Here is a 22314-nt window from a genome sequence, read left to right as displayed (position 1 = left end):
GCTAACGCCGCGTCGAGCCGCAGTGATTGAAGGAATTCGTCTTCCCGGCTAGCGATGGAACGGGAAGCACCCCATCCCGCCCGGACCCGGTTCTGACAGTGAGACCACCGGAAAGAGGGGCAGGAACGTCCGCTGGACCGGCCGCGTAGGTCAGGAACACCCCGGCGTGCAAAACAGCTGGCGTTCGATTAGCTCATTGATCAAGGTCGGCGCGCGCACTTTGCCTGACAGGGGGAGGCAATGAGTGACAGGTAATAGCAAGAAACAGGCGTTTTGACAGACCAATTAAAAGAAGGAGGAGGCGGGATCTCGCCGTCGGGCGCAATCGGAGCGACTTATAGAAGCGTCGGTCTTTTGAAAAATAAATACATTAAATCATCGTAAAACTCCTGAAAACGCTGCCTTTGTGCTATTATTGATGAGTTCATCAATAACCTGCGGGATCACGCAGACAGCGTCAAACCGGATCGATTACACCGAGGTCTGGCGCACCTGGATTTAACATCCCGGGGCTTCATTCATCCTTAAAGATCACCTGATTTGTATAAAATATTGTATCCACGCGTTTCTGTCTGCATTTAAGTAGCTTACACCGATGATGGTCCACATTTTAAACCCCAAATAGCTGCTCCACTGACGCGTGAGTCCACGGCAGCAAAGACGAAAGACGAATATACACAAAAATAGTCTTTACTGTCGTGATGAACGACAATAAAACACAAAAAAAAAAATCATTTTTGTGATGCTGATTGAAGTTAGAAAATAAATGTGGACACACGGTGGCGTCAGAGAGCAGACATTCTTCTGCCCTAACCAAATGTCCTTAGAACTAAACCATAATATATTTGACTTTAGTACATTTTAAACAGATTTCATCTGGGTGGGATGCACAGCGTTGGATTCGGCTTGTCTGGTACACTGTAAACGGAAACAAGATCGCAAGGGCTTTTTTGAAATGCTCCTCTTAGACAGGATGCCTGACTGTATTTGTACTGTAATACATGCTACTGTGTGACTGTACTTGTACTCTAACATTCTATCTAATAAATATATTCATCATCATCATCAAAAAAAATACATGTACAAGCACAAATGTTTAACGAAGATTTCAACAGTACACATTTATAAATTAAAAGCTTTTTCAGGTATTCCTCTGCTCAAAATAGTCAGAAAAGAGGAGTCGGACTTCCTCGGCGCCGCGTTGGTCCAGACTGCTTGAGAGGAGCTCCTTGTTCTTCGGTTGGGGGCTCTCTGCCTCCGCCACCTCCGCCTGCCACGCCTCCTTGAAGGCGTCCCCGTGGGACTCGCACATGTTGTGCAGAATGCAGCAAGCCAGAATCATGGTGGGCACCACATCCAGCCCGCAGTCGTTCCTCTTGCTCAGGCACTGCCAGCGCGCCCTCAGCCTCAGCAGCGTCTCGTCTGGCGCTCGCAGGGCGCCGCTCAGTCGCCGATTGAACAGCCGTTGCTGCTCGGTCAGGGCCGCGTCACCGGGCCGCCTGCCCTTCTCCTCCGGGTACGCCGTCATCAGCCAGGTCCGGAGAGGGTAGCAGGCCGCCCCCAGCAGCACATACCTGGGCACAACATGAAATCTCAACAAACAAAAAAAAACTGAGGTTGCGAACAGATGAAAACAAGAAGAGGAAACTTGATGTACAACCTGCGTGGTTCGCCCAGGAAGACCGGTGGCGGGACAGGTGACAGCCCACCTTCTGCAGCTGAAGCCCACAGGGATGAGTTCTGTAAGATGTCTGCCGGGTCTGTCCCACCGGGGAAGCTGGCGCAGACGTCCCAGAATAGCCCCTGACCGCTAACGGCCACCTGCAACACAAGAGACATGGAAAGAGCCTCAAAGCCGAATGTAATGTTGTCTATAGCGAACCGGTTTACCTGAGACAGCACCGACAGCCATCCAGCCGGGTTGACATAGTCGGACGCATTGTCGGACGGCGTGATGATGGCAGTGTGGAGGGTTGTCATGGCAGCAACGCAGTGAGGGAAGCCCCAATGGGAGCGGAAGAGCCGAGCCGACTCGTCCAGCTCCTGCTCGCTGGGCGAGCGCAGGTAGGTGGCGCTGAGGAGCGACACGATGGCGTGACACATGTCTCTGACGCACCTGCACACGGTGGACTTGCCCACTCCGAACAGGCTGCTGATGGTGCGATATTCAACGTTGGACGCCAGACGCCACAGAGCCACGGCGACTCGCTTCTCCACCGGCAGCGCCAGGCGGAAGCTGGTGTCCTGGCGCGCCAGACGGGGCCTCAGCTTCTCACAGAGGTACAAGAACGTCTCCTGGCTCATGCGGAACCTGTCCAACCAATCAGATGGCTGGAATTCTGTCATCACGACCCGCTCCCACCAATCAGTGCTGGGAGTGGTGGTCCAAGGGCGCGTACGGATGCGCGCGCCGGAGCGGATCCCGCCTGATATCATCATCTGAGGAGGAGATTATTGATAAAATAAAGATTGCAGTTAAATGATTTATTCACATCTTGCAAATGCTATTAATAACAATAATTATATATACGAACCATCAGCATCCTCCTCTGCTTCTGGAAGAAATGCTGCCGATGCCTGACGCGCCTCTGGATCTCGTTCCGCCTCTGGACGTTCGCGTCATTGATGTCTCTCCTGCGCTTCAGCAGCACGTACGTTAAGAGCAACATAAAACACCGCAGCTGCTGCTCTTCCTCCATTTTCTCCAGATACTTCTGCGTGTTTGACGCAAACGAGCTCAGGTGTCGCCGCTACATCTCGCCTCGTAGGAAGCTGGGTGCCTCGCTCACCGTACTTCCGGGGTTTCTTGCTCGTGTGTAATAGTGTAATAACAACCCCGGAGTGCTGCTGCCCTCTAGTGGCTCACACCGAGTGGTTCATAAACAAACAATTATTAGTTGCAAACACACAAATAATCACGAATTGGTTAAATCAGATTCAATTACAAGACCTGACAGCTGATTAGACGTCAAAGATACACACCTTTGAACACAATAAAATAAAATCAGAAGAATAGAAACCTGCAGGAAAATATTTCAGGAACTGAAGAAGCTGACCGTTCCTCATTCGGTGCAGGAGCAGCTGCTTCAGAACAGATTTCTCCTCTCTTCCTCTTTAATGAGGTCATTAACAAACAAGAAACGACAGGTTTTCATCCAGTAGAACGACTGGATTCAGCGTCTTTATTCCGTCTTCATATTTAGGCCTTCAACAACGGGTCAAAGGTTAGAGGAGTGACAGAAAGTAATTATTTCCTCTAGGATAAACTAGAAATTACTGTACATTCACTTTTTAATTAGAAAACCTACAGGAGACCTACGACACAACTTTAACCCGCGTGATAAAGAGTGCCGCCGCCGCATTCTCAAACTCCTTAGCGTCCATATCACCCCCGGGGCCCCGTGTCTGAGCTCCGGCTATAGCCTGAGCTATCTTATATGGGGCGATCTTGGCACTGGCCTCCAGGTAGCACTTAGCCTTCATGTTAGCCTCCAGACAGGAGGGAGCTTTGGTGTAAACGTTAACGTAGCAGCTTGTTTCACTGCCTCGGGAAGTCTCCAGGGCTTCCTTCAAGGTCTCCAGCACGGCCAGGCCCAGAGCCCGGGAGGGGGGCCCCTCGTCCGGGCAGCATACTTGCGCGTAGAGCCTCTGAGCCTGACGGATGTAGTCTGAGAAAATGGCGCACGTCATGATGCTGTGACGGAAGACATCGTAAGGGACGACCTCGTGGTCCTGGCAATGGAGGCGGCGGAGGAGCGGGGCGGAGGTGGAGGCAGGGACTCCGCCCTCGCTGCAGAGGCACCGGAGAGTCTGCGTGTAGAGGCCGCCTCTCAGCCCTTCTCCTGCCAGGCTGGCGTAGGTCCCGTCTGGACGTCCACTGAGGTTCAAAAGGTCATAGGCCACAAGGACGTTGTTGCTGAAGGCAGATCTGGGTTGAATAAAGTTTGGTTAAAGTTGCGTTACACACAAAGGATAAACAGCAACCACAACCTGGCAACCCAAAGTCTGTTTCCATCACTGGATTGGAACGAAGCCCCCGGTTGATAAGCCTTGTGTAATGATTTTTATTTATTATATTTTTTTGCAGCTTATCAGTCAAAACAGCTGAATTACTTTAAATGTGCAAGGTACACATTTAAACACAGCAGTTTGATTAAAAGTTGTACTTCAATAATATTCCCTTTTATTATTTAAGGAAACAAAGGCGTAAACGTGTCCAGACCTCTGGGAATGGTGCACCAGCCGCAGGTGCCACAGCGCCCGGCTGAGACGCTGCTGCTCCTGCGCGCCGGCGGCGAGCGGCTCCGCGTCTCCGCATCCAGCCGCGCCGGCGGAGGCCAGGTGGCAGAAGTGGTCGGCCAGGAACCCGATGGGATCGTCCGATCGGGCCTCGACCATCTTCAGGACGGCCACGCGGAGCAGCTCTCCGACCCCGGCCCGCGTCAGGAACTCCCTGTCGCTGTCCGACTTGGAGGTTTTACCCTCGGGCATCCCGGAGGGAGGTGAACCGAGCCGGCGCTTCTCCTTGTCCGCCATTGTGGTGACGTCAGACGTCGCAGGCCTTGCAGCGGAAGCGATCGGAAATTAATTTTAGATTCATGTCCGATATTGAAAGTAACATTTGTTCATTCCAGAGTTTAGATGATTGAAAAAGGAGAATAAATGTTTCATATTATTTTGTTGAAATATATAAATTTAGAATCTTGCAAAAGAAAAGCTGTTTAATCCATTTTGAATACGATTCATATATTGTAAATATTCAACAAATGTTCATTACATTCCTTTATTCTATTAATTTGCGATATAAATTATACCTCATATTTTATCTGCCTATGACAATATTTCATCACATGCACATTTTTCTTTGTGACGTCTGTGCTCGTTTCCCGTTAACGTACGACTCATTCATGGTTAGAAGTTGCAAAGTTCCAATCAAAACATGATGGCATCAGTTTGTGCTAATGAGGCTAATCTGCTAGTCAAAGTAACTATTAATTGTCAGTCACAAACAGGGACATTTGTGTTTAATGCCAGCAGCAACATAGAAACAGATCAAAGACAGAATGATTGACTTTATTGACAAAAATAAAGTTCAAACACGATTCAAGTTTTTATTAGATGTAAAGTACAGTAGTGTTGATTAAGCGCCTTAACACGTAAAAACCAAACAAACATACTCTTCTAAATCTCCTTCACAGCCTCTGCTTAAATACGACGCCTGCTTGCTAAACACAATGATCTGCTTTCAGGAACATTTAGCACCACACTAACAAGGATACAACAAGAGAAAAGCATTCAAGTAACAAGAAAGACAGTAAAAGGCTGCATTCACCTCTTAAAACATTCAGTACATGAAGACTTCGGGGGGGGGGGGGGGGGCAAATAGTCAGACGAGGCTCAGTAGCTCTTACAGATACACAGAAACAGAAGGAGGTCACAGGTCACAGGTCAGGATTAGCTAAACACCCACAGTAAACGCACCTTAGCTAAATTACAAGACGACTGTAAACTGGAGGCGCTCTAATAGCAGCGTGATGGAGGGCGTGTGCTCATCCACCCCGGGCCGTGGCGGCGTGTTTGTGGTCACGACGTCGGCGTGCGCTCAGAAGCCGTTCGCCACGGGAAGACGGCTCCCGTGTGTGTGAGCGGCTTTTTTCACGGCGGCCACGTTGCCGTTGACGTGCGTCGTTTGCGGCGGCAGGAAGTCTCTCTGCAGCTTGTGCTCCAGCAGCATGTGGTTTTGAGGAGGAAGTCCGATGCACGCCCTGATGAAGACAAGAGGGGGGGGGGGCTGCCGTCACCAGATGCAGGATGGGCTTTACGCCTCGTGTTTTGGCGTGCGCTTACCTCATGATGTTTTCTATGCAAGCCCTCTGGCGGAAGAAAGCGTTCACGACCGGGGTCCCCTCTGGAACCAGAGGGGCCTTGCAGAGGAAGGAGAGCAGCGCTAAAACGCTGTGGAAGGACAGGAAGGCGTCTTCCCCCTGGGGCCGGACGGTCACGCGCTGGCAGAGCTCCGTCAGCATCACCAGGTCCAGGATGATGGGACTGGCCAGCAGAGAGTCCTGGAGCAAAAGGCGGCCTCCAGTGAGGTAGCAGCAGCAGCGTGTGCGTGCGTGCGTGTGTGTGTGTGTGTGTGTGTGTGTGTGTGTGCACGACAAAGGCTAGCGATAGCCGTAAATCCAAGGTTGCGTGACCGCGCACTGACCTCACAGGTGTTGTGCAGAGCGAGGGTGTTGGTCCCGCCCATCATTATCTCAGAGGTGTATTCATCCATGGCCCGCTTGCTGTCCCCCACATAGGGGACGTATTTAATCACCACCTGAAAGGACAGGGACATTCCATCAACCCGAGCCTCCCCGCGGCGCTCGCCGGTCCACCGGTCTCACTGGCGTCCCGGTCACTCACGCAGTGGTCGGGCTTTTCTCCGGGCCGGTACAGGATGGGGTTCGACCGCACCATGTCGTCCACCACGTTGCTCTTGGAGATCTCTTTGGAGCGGAATTGCTGCGGAGCCGACAGGTTCTTCCCGTCGTTGTTGCCGAGGTGATTGTAGCTGACGATGGAGGTGGGCTGCAGAAGGGGGGAGGAGCTTACCTTAATCGCTTTTGTTCCAATTGTTCCCCTTTCTGAAGCTTCCCGTTTATTTCTCACCTTGATACCGGCGCTGACCAGGAAGTCCACCAGCACCGACTTGATCTTGGTCTGGCCGGACTTGAAGTCGTCTCCGCCGATGAAAACCCCCCTCTGCACAGCCAGCTCCACGGCCCCCGGTACGAACGTGTTTTGTGGCGAGCCGTTGATGTAGGCGCAGCCCTCCAGGATGCTTGCCACCGCGAACAGAGTGGAGGGGGAGACCTCAGCTCCAGCCTGGAGGAAGAGGGGGAAAAACATTCCATTCGGTCACTGGAAATCCGCCGCCATCGCGGCCGACAGCGGGAACCTCGTCGCACCTGGACCGCGGCTAGCAAGTTCTCCGCAGTGTCGTGGACTCCGGGCGTGACGTCACAGAATCGCTCGGTGTTGGCGGTCCACAGGACGATGACTTTGTCCACGCCGCTCGACAGACGGAAGTCTCTGATGTCGGATCTGAGCTGCTCCACCTGGAGGAACGCTCAGTCGGATTAACGGACGCAGACGACTCGGCGCCAGCCAACGAACGCGGACTTCACCTGCTCCGCCATCGTCCCGGTCAGGACGTTGTCCGCCCGACTCTGTTGGTTCGCGGCGATGAAATCCGGGTTGTAAATGGACGGCCTGGGTTTCATGAGGCTCATGTGTGGCCGGAGCTGCTCCTGTAACAACCAAGGGAACACCTGAGCTCTCTCCATCGCCATGCCGACGTCCATGCGGGAGATATCCCAGCCTAAAAACACAAAGACACTCTTCAGAAACGAACAGGGAACCTCGCGTGTGTCTGACGAAGCCCGACCAGTCCGAATAACCGAATTCATCTTATAATTACTATAATCAGAGGCTTCCGTCATGAGGCTAAAGTTTAAATCCGACCTTTATGAGTCACAACTTTCCAACTTTCCTTCAAAACTTTGAATTCCTGACTCAGTTGCACAGGAAGAGGACGTCAATACCCCCCCCCCCCCCCCCTTATCTTCAAACCTCTAGATTAGCTACTGTCCCTACCGTCAAAGACGATATCATCAGGGTGCACCATGGGTAATAAGTCACGGAACGGCACATTGACCTCGCCCTCTGGCCCCGACCCCAGACAAAGTGTGGACGACTGCAGGAGGGAGCCGAAGTAGTTTGCACTCTGTGGAAAACAGGGAGATAAAGGGGATGAGCTCAATCCCGATAAGGATTATACTTTCCCCGTTTATTACATCCGCCATGGAGGTCACGCCGCCACGCTTGTAATTAGAGTACTTTTCTAGTTTTCTGGCAGAAGCAGTCGGACGCAAAGGTAAAGATCTGCCCATATAAAGAGAACACCGCTAGCCACTCCTCCTACCTTCACGCCGGTCTTGGTTCTCCAGCTGAGACCCAGCTTGTTGGCCAGAACCGCTCCGACCACCGTGGACCCGTTGTTGCCCCCCAAGCCCACCAGCATCACGCCCAGCCGGGGAACGCGGCGCTCGGTGCGGAAGATCATCTCTGTAGTGCAGGGGGTCACCTGAAACCCAATCACTCCACGGATGAGCCAGAACCACAACAGAATGTAAAGAGGGGGGGGGGGGGGGCTTACTGTGACGTCATTGCCCTCCTGGTGCACCGCTGCGGTCTGGTAGGAGTACTTGGACTCGATGTGCGTGTCGGTGTAGCTCACATTCGGGCTGTTGACGTGAATGACGGGCATGGCTGCGGTCTGTGGACGGATCGAACATATTGGTAAAAACGTCTTTGGGTGTGGCCCAATATCAGAAATACGTCACAACGATCTCAGGCTACCGGCACGCCGGCTGCCAATGGAGGCTTTATCCCCGGCCTCCCGAAGCGGTTCATACGGTTCAGAAGAAGCTACCGTGGGGCAATCTGGAGATCACGCTGCCCTCGAAGAACCGGTAAATACGCGGGGACTTCCCGCAACAGCACGGAACTAGGAAGCGCCCTCACCTTCTTCCGGTTTTTTTCACCGTCGAGACGTCGTGACTGTCGGACGGAGCCGGTTCTGCTGGGTCCCGTAGGAAGGAGTTTTACGGTTTGAACGGGGGAATGAAAAGCGCCCGAGAAAAGTCTAGATTTTCCCTTGTTGTACGCACTAGGCCTATCAGCCAATGAGAACCTGTCACGTCATTGGACGTCGCCGGTTTCGGATGAGTCACGTGAGGCAGCGAGGACCCGTCGCTCCACATATTAAATTAAATTTGATTGTCATCTATTTTTTTAATAGATAGTAAAATCAATGTTTTAGTCTTTACGGTCAATAAAATATTCTGCATTAATGGAATGCATTAAAACCTTAAACAAAAGTTACAAATTAGAAATAGAACCATTATATGACGTTTCGTCAATGTGCAATCTGATTGGACGACGTGCGGGTGCGTAGCACGGTCCGGATGATGACGCTCAGACTCGTCCTCAAAAACTTCCGCCTTAAGTTGTAAAGAAAACATAGAAGCTAAAAGGCAAACGACGGCTTAACCCACACATTTAAGACGTCAGAGCAAAGGGAGCTGCAGGTACACACCTGGCACGAACACGCCGATTTACGAACATGTTCTCGAACAATTGTTGACGCGTTTTAGCTCATAACCAAATACAAATGTCCAGTTTATTGTAGCTAGCATGTAAGCGAGGCTGCTAGCTACCTTCGGTTTCGTCGGCCACAGGCCTCACACCAACACGATTATATCGCGATGGGTTTATCGCCGTGACATGTCGGTAATCATTCTGACAATGGCTAACACAGTCCCACCAACTTCGTTCTGCCTTGTCCAGTAGGTTAGCTGTCGCCTGGGGATATCTGCATTCTGATTGATAGCCAATTTAGCTTGCTAGTTAGCCGCACATCGCGTAAGACATTACTACTGATGATCGATAGTCTCATGGAGTTTCTCTTGTATTGGCCAGGTTATGAGTGGCGAGTTTAATCGATAAAAGAGTCAGATTAACTATTGTTTTAGTACGTTGATTGAATAATAAATTAGATATTATTCAGTAATGCATGCTAACTAAAACTGGACAGGAACGATGTCTTGCTACTAAAAGCTGCTTTCGAGTCTTTGTTTTCATTTAGCATTTAATTTCATCTTCCTTTTGGCCACAATAGCCTTGTCAGCAGCCAGGTGGCGTGTCTTTGTGTTTAGGGTTAGGGTTAGTAATGGATTTAATTCAATTGATCCAGATTGGTCACGTCATGGAACTCCACTCTCCTTCATATATCACTTAGGATGCCAATACGTAACAGTTTGATTTGAAGTATCTATTTCTGATAATACCCAGATATAAAAGAATCCTGCTAAAATACTTTTCTCCTTGTATAGTTACAAAAAAAAATCTAAATTCTAAATACCTTTCCATTGTCTGCCTCTCTTTTTTTTCCCCTCCAGGCTCTTGTCACGCTGGAGCTTGTTTGGTTTTCTGGGTTTGTGTATGTGTGTGTGTGAGAGAGAGAGAGAGTGAGTGGGGTGAGTGCAGTTTATGTGTGGGTGTGTGTGAGCTACAGTTTTCTCTTCACCTTTTCACCAAGAGCTGCTCCTCCCCCTGGAGGATGACAATGGAGGAGATGAAGAATGAAGCGGAGACAAACTCCATGGTTTCCATGACGCTCTATGCGGTGATGTATCCAGTTTTCAATGAGGTAAAATATCTGATTCAGTCGGGGTTTTTTTTTTGTCAAATGAGTCACATTTGGTGCGCAGGTGATCTGAGGCTGCTCTCTGATTGGTTGCTTCGGCATGCAGCTCTGTATGGCCCCGCACCTCCGTATTTATTTGCAGCAAATTTAAATTGCTGTCACTAAAATGAATAAATGTATGAATCCTCAGTCAGCCGACGGTGACCTTGAAGCTCCCGGCAAAAAATTGAGACGCCTAAACACACGTCTGGTGCTGCTAATGTCGTTAGCGGGAAGCCGCCTATCAAAGAGCCGCACTGATTTCTGTGGTTGTTTGTAAAGGGGTGGATGACCACTTTGAAACCCGTTTTGTTCTGGCTTCAGAGAGATGAAACACACACGCTGGTTCACAGAGCAGCATTGTGGTCGGAGCGTTTGTGTTCAGGTTGGAGTGGAGCTCCGTTTGAAAAGCATTCGGGGTGTGGTTGGAACCGCAGCCGCTCCAACATGTCCAGGTTTGTCTGATGTTCTGTCTCTCTTTGTCCTTAGCTGGAGAGGATCAACCTATCAGCAGCTCAGACGCTCAGAGCAGCCTTCATAAAGGTAGGACGCGTGACCTGCATTCCATGGAGCCCACGTCTTCCTGGTTTTATAGCTTTGTTTTTTTTGTTTTTTTCCTCTCTAGCATCAGAACTTATCGTTTACAGAAATTCACCTTGAGGTGCTTTTAAAATACTTCCTCAGCTTCGGTTCGTGTTTACATACCTGGCATGCATTCGGCAGAAATGACAGGTCAATTCAAGGAAGGAGGTGGACATGGGTTCAGTGCACCGTAAATTATTACCGTAATAAAGGAGAAGCTGCTGCCGAACTGACCTGTGATCCCCGTCGGTGCTGTGTGTTTTGCTTGCCTCCTCCTCCTGCTCCTCTAACTCGGCTCCTACGTCTTCAGGCGGAGAGGGAGAACCCTGGCCTGACTCAGGACATCATAATGAAGATCTTGGAGAAGAAGAACGTCCAGATCAACTTTACCGAATCTCTGCTGCGCATGGCGGCTGATGACGTGGAGGGTGAGTTGGAAACGCCGTCCTGTCCCCGGGTTGCCCCACATTTTTCTCATATATAATATTCAGTTTCTAGAAATGTGCTGTTTTTTTGTAGAGTTCATGATCGACCGGCCGGAGCAAGAGTTCCAGGACCTGAACGAGAAGGCCAGAGCTCTGAAACACATCCTCGGCAAAATCCCAGACGAGATCAATGACAGAGTACGATTCCTGCAGACAATCAAGTGAGCGCTGGCACACACACACACACACACACACACACACATGGTCAGGTGGCTGTGGAGAACAGGTCATGTGACACAGCCTGGAATGTGTTTGATTCATTGTCCTGTTGAAATAGATAGAAATTTTGGTCCAACTAAACACAAAACGATTGTGATTAGAGACGCGGTGGAGACTTTGAGCGACACGAATCTTTGTTTGAAAAGTTTCTTTTATTTACAGAGTCTTAATCCATCGCAGCACAACAATGTCAACACAACTTAATCCAACTAAACTGCAGCTATAGAACTTAAAGCTTGTCTATGGGGTGGAGCGGTCATCAACGAGGCGCCGGGGCGGCGAATGCTCGCCGTTCCACAATAGGGCATCTCCGTCGGTGCGTAACACCCCTTTAGCTCGCAGCCGGATCCTCGTCGATACCGTTGGTGGACACTCAAAGAAGCCATTGTGTTAGTTTGTATGCTCAAGGTGTCAAAGATTAAACGGCAAGCCGCCTCCAAGCAGCGCATTCCCGTTTTTTAAACAGCGATACCGAGTGAGGGGCGTTCAAGTGACGCTGCGCCGTGGACGGTTCCTTGTTGCTCTTTGACAGGAGCTCGTGTTGTTGTTGTTGTTTCAGAGACATCGCCAGCGCCATCAAAGAGCTCCTGGACACGGTCAACAACGTCATTAAGAAATACCAGTACCAGAATCGCAGAGTGAGTAACGGGAGCCCACTCCCGAGAACGGTCCTCCCTCTTCCTTGTTTTTGTGAAACGACAAAGTTTTTCTGTCTTGCCGAAGGCCTTGGAGCACCAGAAAAAGGAGTTTGTGAAATATTCCAAAAGCTTCAGCGACGCCCTCAAAACATACTTCAAAGACGCAAAGTGAGTTAAGTTTGACCTTGTGAGGGGGGGGGGGGGGGGGCTGGGAGGAGCACTGGGAATGTCGGAATAACTGTCTTCAAATGGCAAGAACTCCCTTTGTTTCTAGAACATGTTACAAGCCCCGATCAAAAAACAAACAATCTTCCCTCATTGTTTGTTTTGTCACAATTGCTCCGCCCACACGTCCGCGTCTTGTCATCCGCCTTGACAAACAGGTGCCCATCACGTTCACTAAAGCGACACGGGATTGATTGTGACCGATTGAGCTCCAGAACGCTTTCTTCTCCCCGTAACTTGATACTAGTTGAAACAACGCGGGCAGGCTCGGACCCGCGTCCTCACATTGTGATTCCCGATTGTGTCTCCAGGGCGATAAACGTCTTCATCAGTGCGAACCGGCTCATCCATCAAACCAACCTCATACTGCAGACCTTCAGAACCGTGGCCTAGCCCTGGCGGACGCACGGCCCCTCCCGACTGCAGCGTGCCGGGAGCCCGAAGCGCATCCTGACCCGCATGTGTAAATTAGAAAGAGATGATTTTTAGGGTTGGGGGGTCGATTCCATTCAAGTCCGGATTCAAGATTCCAGTTCAAGAGACTGAAAAGTGCCAAAAAAAAAAAAAATCTTTTCAATGAGGATTTTCCAGTCTTGAGCTGGAGCTGAATGGGCCCAATGTCTCGGTTGATTCATTTTATCTGGAGAGTTTTAATTTATAACCCTGTTCTAGTTGGGAGTAGGCGAGGCGAGATGTTTATTAAAGACTAATTGCCATTTTTCTAATATATTCATGTCGAGCATTTTAATCTGAGCTCTTTCCAACATGGCTTCACATCTCGGACGCTTCATGGGGTTTTGTCTCAGTTGTCCGTTTTGCCGCGCTCTGTATGCACAGGCTCAGCTTCAAGCAGGGGAAGCTCGATAGGTAGACTCGGATTTCATTTCTCTTTATTATCCAAGAAAGAAAGCCAAATGACTTCCAGCACAGCGTGCGCCTTTTACCGAGTCCAGTAACATTCCCTCCTCTCAGTTTAACGGAGTGGAGCCAGTCCCTGCTGTTGGGATGTAGAGAAAGAGTTGAAGGTTCTGTATTTAACTAATATCTGGTTGCAAATGTTCAATAAATAGTTTCCAAATGATGCCGTTTCCCAGTGTGGTCGACTCCTGCATATTTGACGTGTGCTTTATTTTGAAAAGGTAATGCAGTAAGATGTGAATGTGAAGTTTTGTTCTTACTCCCTGTTTAAACGATCTGTGATCGACTTATTTCAGTCCAGAGGTCTCCCATTAAATCTGGGACGGCGAGAGGCGTCCATCCAGACCACATAGCTCAAAGATGGGGATCCTATTATTAAAGGCATTGTGAACAGAACTGCCCGACATGTGAGTTGGTATGACAACAATAGACTGCTGCCGTTCAGCAAACGGAAGAACGAAGGCTCCGCAGGAAAGGCTCCAGGGTGAGGAACCTTCCTGCTGAGCCGGATTTCTCAGTGGAAATTGAGATTGGAAAGCTCGTGTTTCAGTTGGTGCCGTGCGTCACGCGTCATTTGATCCACCTGGATTAGAATATACAATTCCAATCGAGCTGAGACACTTCATGAGGAGTATTTCCTCCATGTTATCGGCGTTGTGCAGAAACTGGCTGCAGTTCATCTAGGGGGCGCGCTTGAGGGAATCAAAGAATTGAAGTGAAAATCTCAAAATCCAACCTCAACAGAAAATAAAGTGAACGCGTAAAAATTCATCCTGTGCTATTTTGCAATCGGTTTGTGCTACATTTCAAGCATCCGGTGCAGATTGTGAGAGAGCCCTTAGTTTAATGAATTGTATTAAAACAGCATCCATAAATCAACCAGCTGATGCGTATGAAGTCAAAAGCTGCAGGCAGACGAGGACATCAACCTGGACAACGTGTCCAAACATTGGAGACGTGAGAAGGACACAGGACAAATTAGGTGTTACACTGTATCTTGCAGACGAGGAGTTCAAGGACTACCACAGTGCAAACATCCTTCGCTTGTTGATTTTAATCTCTTATTTTTATGTTATTTTTCTTATACTATTGTGGACTCTGAGATTTGCTTTCAAATATATAGTGCATTTAAAATAAAATGTATTATGATGTTGCTCACAGTTTTGGTTGCCAGGGATGTAAAAGCAACAAGAAGATAATGCAACCATTTCCCCTTGTTTGCACAGCTTTTCTGAGACAGGAAGCCGGTCCCGGCTTGCAGGACCGGCTCAACAGAGGTCAACAGCGTCGCTGGAAACGACCTTGTCAGGTGGTTAAAGCTCCAGGTCAATCTGTAGCTAACCGTCCACGCCGTCGCCAGTCTCACGTCCCTTTGCATGACTTCTCATCCTGATACGCAGATGCTTCCTCACCCTTGCAGCTCACTTCCTGGATCCTCGCCCAGTCGGTCGAAGTGCTGCACTTTATTCTCACAGGAATGAATGTTAGCGGCTCTGCCTGGAAACGACACAACGCAGACGCACCAGGGCTCCTCCGACGAGCCTTCCCATTCTCCCGCTGCATGGAAACGAGTCATTAATGCCATAGCAGTATGAAAATCCTTTTAAAGCCCTGGATGCAAAAATCCAGTTACACCAAGAAGAAGTACTGGAAGCGTCCGAAACATAAAAAGAATACGGTTGGTCGTTTCCTTTCTTTTGCATGCATGTTTAAAAATTATTTTATTCAACTGATTTCATTGAAAATGCACGTGATCGCCGCCGTTATGCCTGCAAACAAATCAGAGCAGAGTCGATAAAGGGAGAAGGTGTGAGACACCTGCACAGGTAAAGCCGGAACAGGCGGTGCATTTATCAGTGTAAACTGTATACACAAATATAGAGAGAGAGATTCATACTTTACATGATCTGGATCACTTTTTCCTCTTAGATATTTCTTTTGCCAATATAGTAGGGGAAAAAATCAAAATGTTTCCAAGGACCAATAAGAACCAGCTCCAGATTGTAATCTGTCCCATAATCCAGATGGGGCATGTGTGTGTGTGTGTGTGTGTGGGGGGGGGGGGGGTGTCCCTCTGCCTGAGTTTCATCTGGGATCCTTTAATTGTATTGCTATTTTAGCTGCCAACTCTCCTGATGATAAACACAGGAACTCAGTTGCCCGGGTCAAGGCCTAAGGCGGCGCTTCTCAACTCAAAATACTTTGGTGTCAAACGATAACGTCGCTTTCTGTTACCCGAATGAGGAAATGAACCGAGATAGCGGCAGCACTTTGCGACATCAGATCCTGGAAACCGTTTCCCAGCCCGCCAGACTTCAGCGACGGCTCTGTTGACGGAGCTAACGGTTCTTGGTCGTTCCTTTTTGCAGGCTGTTCTTCTGCTCCGTTTGTACAGGGCAGGCGGTTCCAGGTTTCCAGATTGCACGGCGTTCACTTTGCAGATGGTGTTGGATAAGCATTTGTTTACCAAATGAAATGACTTTGTCTGAGAGTCCGCGTAGAAACAGAAATCACTTCGGCACGGCTAAATAATAATAATAATTATTCTAATTATAAACGGTCCTGCGTCTCAACGCGACACGTTGAGTCACTGTGAAACAGGAAGTAGAATGACAGAATGAAAAACGGCGAGCGGTTCCCTTCAGACTGCGTCATTCCATCTGTAGGACAAGAGGCGGTCCAAGTTCACCGCTTTACTTCCTGATTGGTGATTATAGGCTTCAGCGGATCGGGTTCTCGTCAGGCAAAAACACCTGCTTACCACTACAAACAAGGAGGAGACTGGGGACACCTTCAACACACAAAAGGCGGACAGACGGAATGTCTACCAGGGAAAATGCGAGCGCCTTCAGTCCAGGTTCACAAAGATCGCACAGGCGGAACTAAAGGCACAGAACTCGCAGCGTTCCTGGTCAACGTGTAGAATTGATCAAACAAAACGAAAACACAGTTTTACCAGATGCGCCTTAAAATAAAAAGAGATCTTGCTGCCGTGGACAGGAGAAAAAAAAAGCGCCAGTTGTTCACATTGATATCCCAAATATTTAGACACAAGTCTAGACTCACTATGATGGCGTGTTACTACAAAACCAGAGGCATATTAAATCCTTCTGAGAAGCGTACAGCAGCTCGTCTCCATTTCACAGCCAAAGCAAAAAGACGCAAGTCTTTTTATCCGACATGCAAGAAAAAAAAAACCCAAAAAAACGCACGAACCAGCAGATGGACCGGAGGGCGGGTCAAATAAAACTATTTTAATAAAAGGGAGCCACGACCCAATCAGCTTTGCCCTTCCGGGCTCAGTAGCCCCGCCCTCTTCAGTGCTTTGTCCACATTGGGAATCATTTTCTTGCTGAAGGCCCACAGCCTGGTGTCAACGGTCAGCTCCTCCAGTTTTAAGTTCCCACGCATAGGAACGCGGACGTGAATGAGCCGACAGACGTCCTGCGGGACGTTGTACCGCTGCCCAAAATTCTTGAGAACCTCGTGCACCGAAGTCTGCTCCACCATCCTGTGGTGCACAGAGACAAGGAGTCAGTCTTTAGATGATAGGAAAATACAACATAATGGGATAAAGGAAGTTAAACTACAGAGACAGATTCATCTACGAAGAAGGTGGCGATTCCACGGTTGACTATTGAACGTCACGTATTTCTTGAATCTACTACTGCACTCTCCATCCTCAGCATCCTTCTACCGATATAGTCCCCGTCTCTCCTCTGGACATGTCCAAACCATCGAGGTCTGGTCTCTCTGACCTTCACTGTCCCTCTTCTTGCCTCATTTCTACTCCTATCCAACCTGGTCACTCCGCCTCCCGTCTTTGAAAAATGATGCTTCATTTTGTGAATATAAAATGATTAACAAAGACGGGTCGGCTCGTTCTTCCAGTCAGATGTAGATGCCAAACTCTCAGCTTTTATTCCTCTCATTTCAAATATTTGTTCGAGGCACCGCTCGGCTATTCCTCGGGACAGAATATGGTCTTCAGGGTTCTCCTGCACTCTTCTCCGGGTTCCTAGGAGAACTGCATACAGCATTCGCTGGTAGAGTTTCATAAATGTCAGAATATTTCACTGTGACCCAAACAGAAGAGGATTTGGAGGCCAGTTGTCGGTGTGGAGCGTACCTGGGCTGAACGATCATCTTGTGAGGGTGGTACTGACTCCTGTCGGGCTCCTCCTTGAAGATGTGCTCCAGGATATTAACTCCTGGGATCCCCTCCCACTGGGGGAGGTGAAACTTCCCACTAGACTCAAAATGTATCTTTGGGAAGATATGATTCTCGATGAGGAACACCCCAACCTGAAGGATGAAGATGGGCAATAAACAAAAGCATGGATATGGATGTTTGTGCCTCTCAAACGCGCACACGAGCGCATCTTACCCTTGGATTGTACTTTTGGAGGTTCTCCATCAGAGTCGTGAGGTTGTCGTATTTATAAGGCATGGCGATCTCGTCGATGTCGTTCAGCAGGACGTATCTGGACCGCTCCATGGATCTGTAAATGCATTCGTTCAGCGTCGCCTGCTGGCCGAAGTAGTGAACGTCCCCGCCGCTCCGTGAGAAGAGCCAGCCCGTAGACGGGACCAGATGCTTGTCGATGGGCCAAGGGACCATCTCCACGAAGCCCTCCTGGACGTAGCCCTGCAGCAGGCGCTCCAGGTCCGGGCCACAGTTGGTGTTGTAGATCACCACCCGGCCCACGCCCAGCAACCTGAGACCAGGCGAGACGAGGGCTGAACGGTTGGAGCATCCAAATGACAAACAAATATTCGTGCATGTAGTTCTGACGATGTCTAACCCTGTGGACAGCCGAGCACAGGAGTCCCCAATGACCGGGCCCGGTACCGGCATTTGTTATTGATTATTAGAGTCTGACAGAGGTGTTTTATTTTGAAAAACGACAGGAATTTCTCCGACGTAACATTTACCTGTCTTGGTCACGTGACGCGTTGCTAAAAAAAATAAACTAGAGAAAATCAGTAAAATGAGGAGGACGAAGAGGAGCCGACGGCCTCCAAGAAAATAATTTAACAGACTAAAAACAAAGCGTTCATCCACAGGTGACTGGTGCACGAAGTCCTCTCTGCATGATATGTAGACAAGCTAGAAGACGAGGCAATGATCAGAACATCTGGGTTCAGATCGGGGCCCATCTGGACGGAGAGACTCTTCTACAGATCAACTCAAAAGCGTTAAGCCGCACGCCAAAGCAAAATGGTTTTAGGAGAAATTAGGACCTCGTCTTGCGTTCGCGCGTGTTAGCGTGTTTGCTGCGGCTGCGCTGACCTGTACATCTCCAGGGATTGGGCCACCTGGAGGACATTGTTGTAGCCTCCAAACAGGGTGGAGATACAGACGGTGAAGTTAAACTGCAGCTTCCTCTCCTCCGCCCGGTTTCTGATAGGAAGCCACGTCTGGTTGAAAACCTGCCGTCGGTCTGTCAGGAGAGCGACGTGTGTCGCTCTGCAGCGGTCGGGAATCTGACACAGGACATCCGTGGTGGTGTAGGGAAAACCAAAGTTGTCCGAATGTTGGATAATAGTCGCAGGAGTTGTGGAGGATATCCGGGTCGTGCAGCAGAACCGGCAGTAAAGGGGGCGGATGGAGTCCCGCTTAAATATCCCGATGATGCGTAGGTCGAATCCCTTCACCCTCTGGTCCACGTAGGCCGACAACAGCAGGTGTTTGGTGTCCACGAGGGGGGTGATGGTCTCCTCAGAGACCGACGAGGGGCAAATAGGTTGAGGCCTCCATGGCGGTGGGAGGGAAGGGTTTGTCCTGGGTATGTTCATCGTGAGGAGGAAGAGGAAGGTGAAGGTGACAGTGAAGAGAAGGAAGAACTTCTTTTTGGAATTGTCCGAGTCCATCCCACCACAGATGAGGTAAGAGTCCCGACCTGAGGAGGAGTCGGGAAACGGAGTTAGATATGAGGAGCTGAGCTGTGACATCATCACACTGCTGCATGAAGCTGATATTTTCTTTTTTAAACAATCTTAGTCTGTTATTTCTAAATCAACACCATAAAACGTATTTTATGTTGACAGATATTGCTGACAAAGAGTTTACAAGCAGAAAAATACAAACCAGCGATATCGTTCAAACAAAGTTGAGAACAACAGGGTGGTGGTGGCGCTGGTGGCGCTGAACAGACAACAGACAGTCACACAATGTTATTGTAGCAGGCGTTCTGGATCCCAGCCTGTGTAATCAGATGTATCTGCTATAAAAATACTCACACCCAGGTTTGTGGATCTACCAGGTGTGTGTTTCTGAAGCTGGCTCCATCTCTTTTGTTTTTCTAATGTTACGTTGCATCAATTGAGTAATTTAATATTGGTTTTATTTTTATTTGTATTGTTAAATTTGTATTGTTAATTGTGGATGATTTATGTACGAAGGACTTTCAACGGAAACAAGACCGCAAGGGCTTTTTTGAAATGCTCCTCTTAGACAGGATGTTTGACTTTATTTGTACTGTAATACAGGGGCGTCACTAGGTTTTAAGGATAGGGGGGGCTTAGCCCCCAGGAGATGAAAAGGATGTGAGCAAATGTAGCGTACAAGCACAAAACCTCACAAATGGATAACGAGGACTGAGAAATTATACATTATTATTATTTCAGTCTGTTTTTCAATACAGTACAACAACAAACAGTTTTAGACAGTAACAGGATGTTTACAGCATTAACAATAAACAAAATGGCTAAAATTACAAGTTACTTGGTGGAAGGAAGCATCAAAGAATGCGTCTGTTTCTAAGAGTCGATCACTCTGTTGTGATTCTGAAGCTCGTCTTTTTCAATGACTGCAAGACTGTGAAGTCTTTTCTGGCTCGTTTGAGCCAGACGCAGGGCACTAAAGGACCTTTCACATGAGCAGCTGCTTACGGGCACCGTTAGGGCAACTTGGGTAGAACCTTCAGAGAGGGAAACATGTCTGAATCGAGGAGGTTGTGCACAGACAATATCTCTTTGGGTAAACATCCAGCCTCTGTTTTCTGGCCACCAGAACCTCCTCTGTTTTCAGGCTCTAGTGTTGAAGTTCATTCAAGTGTGATCCACTCAATAAGTTCTCACATTTAGGACACATTTAAATCTTAACTCAAGCTCGCCAACCATCCTACCCACTCACTGTATCCGAGTTCTAGTCAGTGCGTGAACCTGCAGGTTCCTCCAGGTTCTGCAGGTCTCTGCACCTGATTCAGGGAGACTGTGGGTGTGGCTCCGGGCTGTAGTTCTCCCATACAGCTCCATATGTATCTGTGTGTTTGCCTTTAAATCTATCACACACTAACTAAATGTTACTACCAGCAGTGATAAACTTACTTTCTTTATAAACTTTCTCATATCCATTCTTCATCCATCCGTTCACGTTCTTCTACTAAAGCTTCAAACATGCTGCAGGGACCGACGTCATACAATTAGCGCGGTCACAGGGAAAACGTGGACTGGAGTTTCAGTGATGTGGGCATTCTCTATAGGAACAGGTGGAACGGGTTCTCTACCTTACGCCACGAAGTGAGGGGAAACAGATTCATGATCAGATTTAAGTAAATAATGACAGGTTACATGTCTTTAAACATATATTCTGGCGACTTTAATAGAATATGTCCGCATTTTTTGGTCACTGAACAAAACAAAAAAAAAGATTTTTTTTTTTTTTTTTTTATAAAACAACCCAAAATTATTTAGGGGGGCTTAAGAATATTTTAGGGGGGCTGAAGCCCCCTAAAATAGGCCTAACGACGCCACTGCCGTAATACATGCTACTGTGTGACTGTACTTGTACTCTAACATTCTATCTAATAAATATATTCATCATCATCATTTATTCCACCTTCTCAAACTCACCGGGGATTATAAATTTCCTTTTTGAGAAGGTTTAATTGAGGATTATTGTATTTCATTTATTAATTTACTACATGCATCGAGTCGAGCTGTTTTTACTTCCTCATAAAAACACATTGATTTTCTGAAAAAAGAAAAAAAAAAAAAGAAAAAAAAAAAAAGCTGCTGCAACACCAGGAAATGGAATAGATTTATAATAATCAATTATCAAAGAGAAGCGGTCTCTCCTCGGAGCACTTTCAGTGTCTCTTAAGATATAAACACAGGCGAATATAGAATCGATATTATCCCACGATTATCTCATCTAAAACATTATGACGGCGCAACTTGGAGTGGAAACAAGCGGAGACTGTTCTTCTTCCATCTTTGGTCGCTTTAATCCCCGTAATTTCAACCCGGACAAATTCGTCATGAACAAACATTTGTTCTGAGCAGAATTAAATCATTATTTACCTGTTCAGAACGAGACGTCGCCTCCCGCAGCCGAGGCGCACAACGCGCACAAAAAGCGCGTTAATAAACAACCAGCCCGGTGCTAAACTCGCGGAATATAATCTCCCAACATGACAAAAGGTGTTCTAATCCGCGTTAATCCACCAGCGGGTCTCACCCTGGAGTTGGGGAGTCACACTAGGAAATAGAAGCGGTACGGGTTGAGGATGAAAATGACAGTTACCGGTACTCACCGGGAGCAGGAATTCCGCTGCGCGGAGACCGGAGGCGCGACGCCGGGGCGATCTTGTGTTCCTGCGTCTGGGTTCGACAGTTGTCGCTTTCTGCTGGCACTATCTCTGATCTTTCTGCCCTTCCTGGTGTTTTAACCTGACCGTGCGCCTCGTTACGCATGGGCGGGGCCGGCGACTGATGTGCCCTCAAATTAACGCGCTCCAAATTAAAAGTAGTCGAAACGTAGAAGTCATTTTAACCCAGAAATAATCTGAAACCGGTGCCCCCCCATCATGTCCTGAAACCCCAATTACGCCCACAAAGAGACGCCTGGACCATTACAACCAGTCCAAGCAGAACTGGAACCTGGAGCCACGCTGAAAATTATATTTCCTTCCTAGATCGCTTCATCAGCAAATCTGATCCCAGCTCA

At 48.5% G+C, this 22314-nt stretch overlaps 5 protein-coding genes across 6 annotated transcripts; 1 reads left to right on the top strand and 4 right to left on the bottom strand.

Annotated features, from left to right (window-relative positions):
• Nucleotides 1–1141: 1141 nt before the first annotated feature.
• Nucleotides 1142–2346, bottom strand: LOC137907781 (uncharacterized). The gene is made up of 3 exons (XM_068752138.1): nt 1891–2346; nt 1661–1821; nt 1142–1574 (listed from the first exon to the last, which is right to left on the bottom strand). The coding sequence occupies exons 1-3, from the start codon at nt 2344–2346 to the stop codon at nt 1142–1144; spliced, it is 1050 nt and encodes a 349-aa protein (XP_068608239.1).
• Nucleotides 2347–3191: 845 nt separating this feature from the next.
• Nucleotides 3192–4536, bottom strand: tpgs1 (tubulin polyglutamylase complex subunit 1). Of its 2 annotated transcripts, XM_068752454.1 has the most exons (3): nt 4223–4518; nt 3520–3928; nt 3192–3459 (listed from the first exon to the last, which is right to left on the bottom strand). In XM_068752454.1, exons 1-3 carry the CDS (start codon nt 4489–4491, stop codon nt 3316–3318), a joined length of 822 nt encoding a protein of 273 aa, XP_068608555.1. In that variant the 5' UTR covers nt 4492–4518; the 3' UTR covers nt 3192–3315. The 2 variants fall into 2 exon arrangements, with proteins under 2 accessions (XP_068608555.1, XP_068608554.1); XM_068752453.1 differs by having other exon boundaries at nt 3192–3928; nt 4223–4536.
• Nucleotides 4537–5054: 518 nt separating this feature from the next.
• LOC137908086 (inositol-3-phosphate synthase 1-A-like) lies at nt 5055–8646 on the bottom strand. Its single transcript, XM_068752452.1, has 11 exons — nt 8572–8646; nt 8204–8323; nt 7970–8131; nt 7642–7771; nt 7173–7366; nt 6954–7103; nt 6655–6870; nt 6409–6573; nt 6209–6322; nt 5848–6065; nt 5055–5765 (listed from the first exon to the last, which is right to left on the bottom strand). Exons 2-11 carry the CDS (start codon nt 8312–8314, stop codon nt 5603–5605), a joined length of 1623 nt encoding a protein of 540 aa, XP_068608553.1. The 5' UTR covers nt 8315–8323; nt 8572–8646; the 3' UTR covers nt 5055–5602.
• A 411-nt stretch (nt 8647–9057) lies between these two features.
• LOC137908089 (programmed cell death protein 10) lies at nt 9058–13522 on the top strand. Its single transcript, XM_068752455.1, has 8 exons — nt 9058–9137; nt 10008–10258; nt 10784–10837; nt 11187–11304; nt 11396–11522; nt 12140–12218; nt 12304–12386; nt 12755–13522. The coding sequence occupies exons 2-8, from the start codon at nt 10169–10171 to the stop codon at nt 12834–12836; spliced, it is 633 nt and encodes a 210-aa protein (XP_068608556.1). The 5' UTR covers nt 9058–9137; nt 10008–10168; the 3' UTR covers nt 12837–13522.
• A 1526-nt stretch (nt 13523–15048) lies between these two features.
• Nucleotides 15049–22061, bottom strand: LOC137907779 (uncharacterized). Its single transcript, XM_068752137.1, has 5 exons — nt 21902–22061; nt 18655–19264; nt 17749–18079; nt 17491–17666; nt 15049–16872 (listed from the first exon to the last, which is right to left on the bottom strand). Exons 1-5 carry the CDS (start codon nt 22059–22061, stop codon nt 16641–16643), a joined length of 1509 nt encoding a protein of 502 aa, XP_068608238.1. The 3' UTR covers nt 15049–16640.
• Nucleotides 22062–22314: the final 253 nt, after the last annotated feature.

This window comes from Brachionichthys hirsutus, chromosome 18 (assembly GCF_040956055.1).
Source record: "Brachionichthys hirsutus isolate HB-005 chromosome 18, CSIRO-AGI_Bhir_v1, whole genome shotgun sequence".
Taxonomy (NCBI): Eukaryota; Metazoa; Chordata; class Actinopteri; order Lophiiformes; family Brachionichthyidae; genus Brachionichthys; species Brachionichthys hirsutus.
This window is presented reverse-complemented; position numbering and strand designations above follow the sequence as displayed.

Bases quoted from the DNA above. Each gene is read 5' to 3' on its own strand.
- LOC137907779 (XM_068752137.1), bottom strand. From the start codon at position 22,061: ATGCGTAACGAGGCGCACGGTCAGGTTAAAACACCAGGAAGGGCAGAA. The intron at 19,265-21,901 runs GTGAGTACCGGT...ACTCCTCCTCAG, and splicing joins CAGCGGAATTCCTGCTCCCG to GTCGGGACTCTTACCTCATC. The intron at 18,080-18,654 runs GTCAGCGCAGCC...GCCTGGTCTCAG, and splicing joins CAATCCCTGGAGATGTACAG to GTTGCTGGGCGTGGGCCGGG.
- LOC137908086 (XM_068752452.1), bottom strand. From the start codon at position 8,314: ATGCCCGTCATTCACGTCAACAGCCCGAATGTGAGCTACACCGACACG. The intron at 8,132-8,203 runs GTAAGCCCCCCC...ATTGGGTTTCAG, and splicing joins AGGAGGGCAATGACGTCACA to GTGACCCCCTGCACTACAGA. The intron at 6,574-6,654 runs GTGAGAAATAAA...CCCCTTCTGCAG, and splicing joins TGGTCAGCGCCGGTATCAAG to CCCACCTCCATCGTCAGCTA.
- tpgs1 (XM_068752453.1), bottom strand. From the start codon at position 4,536: ATGGCGGACAAGGAGAAGCGCCGGCTCGGTTCACCTCCCTCCGGGATG. The intron at 3,929-4,222 runs GTCTGGACACGT...TATTCAACCCAG, and splicing joins CTGGTGCACCATTCCCAGAG to ATCTGCCTTCAGCAACAACG.
- LOC137908089 (XM_068752455.1), top strand. From the start codon at position 10,169: ATGACAATGGAGGAGATGAAGAATGAAGCGGAGACAAACTCCATGGTT. The intron at 12,219-12,303 runs GTGAGTAACGGG...GTCTTGCCGAAG, and splicing joins ACCAGTACCAGAATCGCAGA to GCCTTGGAGCACCAGAAAAA. The intron at 12,387-12,754 runs GTGAGTTAAGTT...TTGTGTCTCCAG, and splicing joins ACATACTTCAAAGACGCAAA to GGCGATAAACGTCTTCATCA.
- LOC137907781 (XM_068752138.1), bottom strand. From the start codon at position 2,346: ATGACAGAATTCCAGCCATCTGATTGGTTGGACAGGTTCCGCATGAGC. The intron at 1,822-1,890 runs GTAAACCGGTTC...CTTGTGTTGCAG, and splicing joins GGCTGTCGGTGCTGTCTCAG to GTGGCCGTTAGCGGTCAGGG. The intron at 1,575-1,660 runs GTTGTACATCAA...TGTTGTGCCCAG, and splicing joins TTCCTGGGCGAACCACGCAG to GTATGTGCTGCTGGGGGCGG.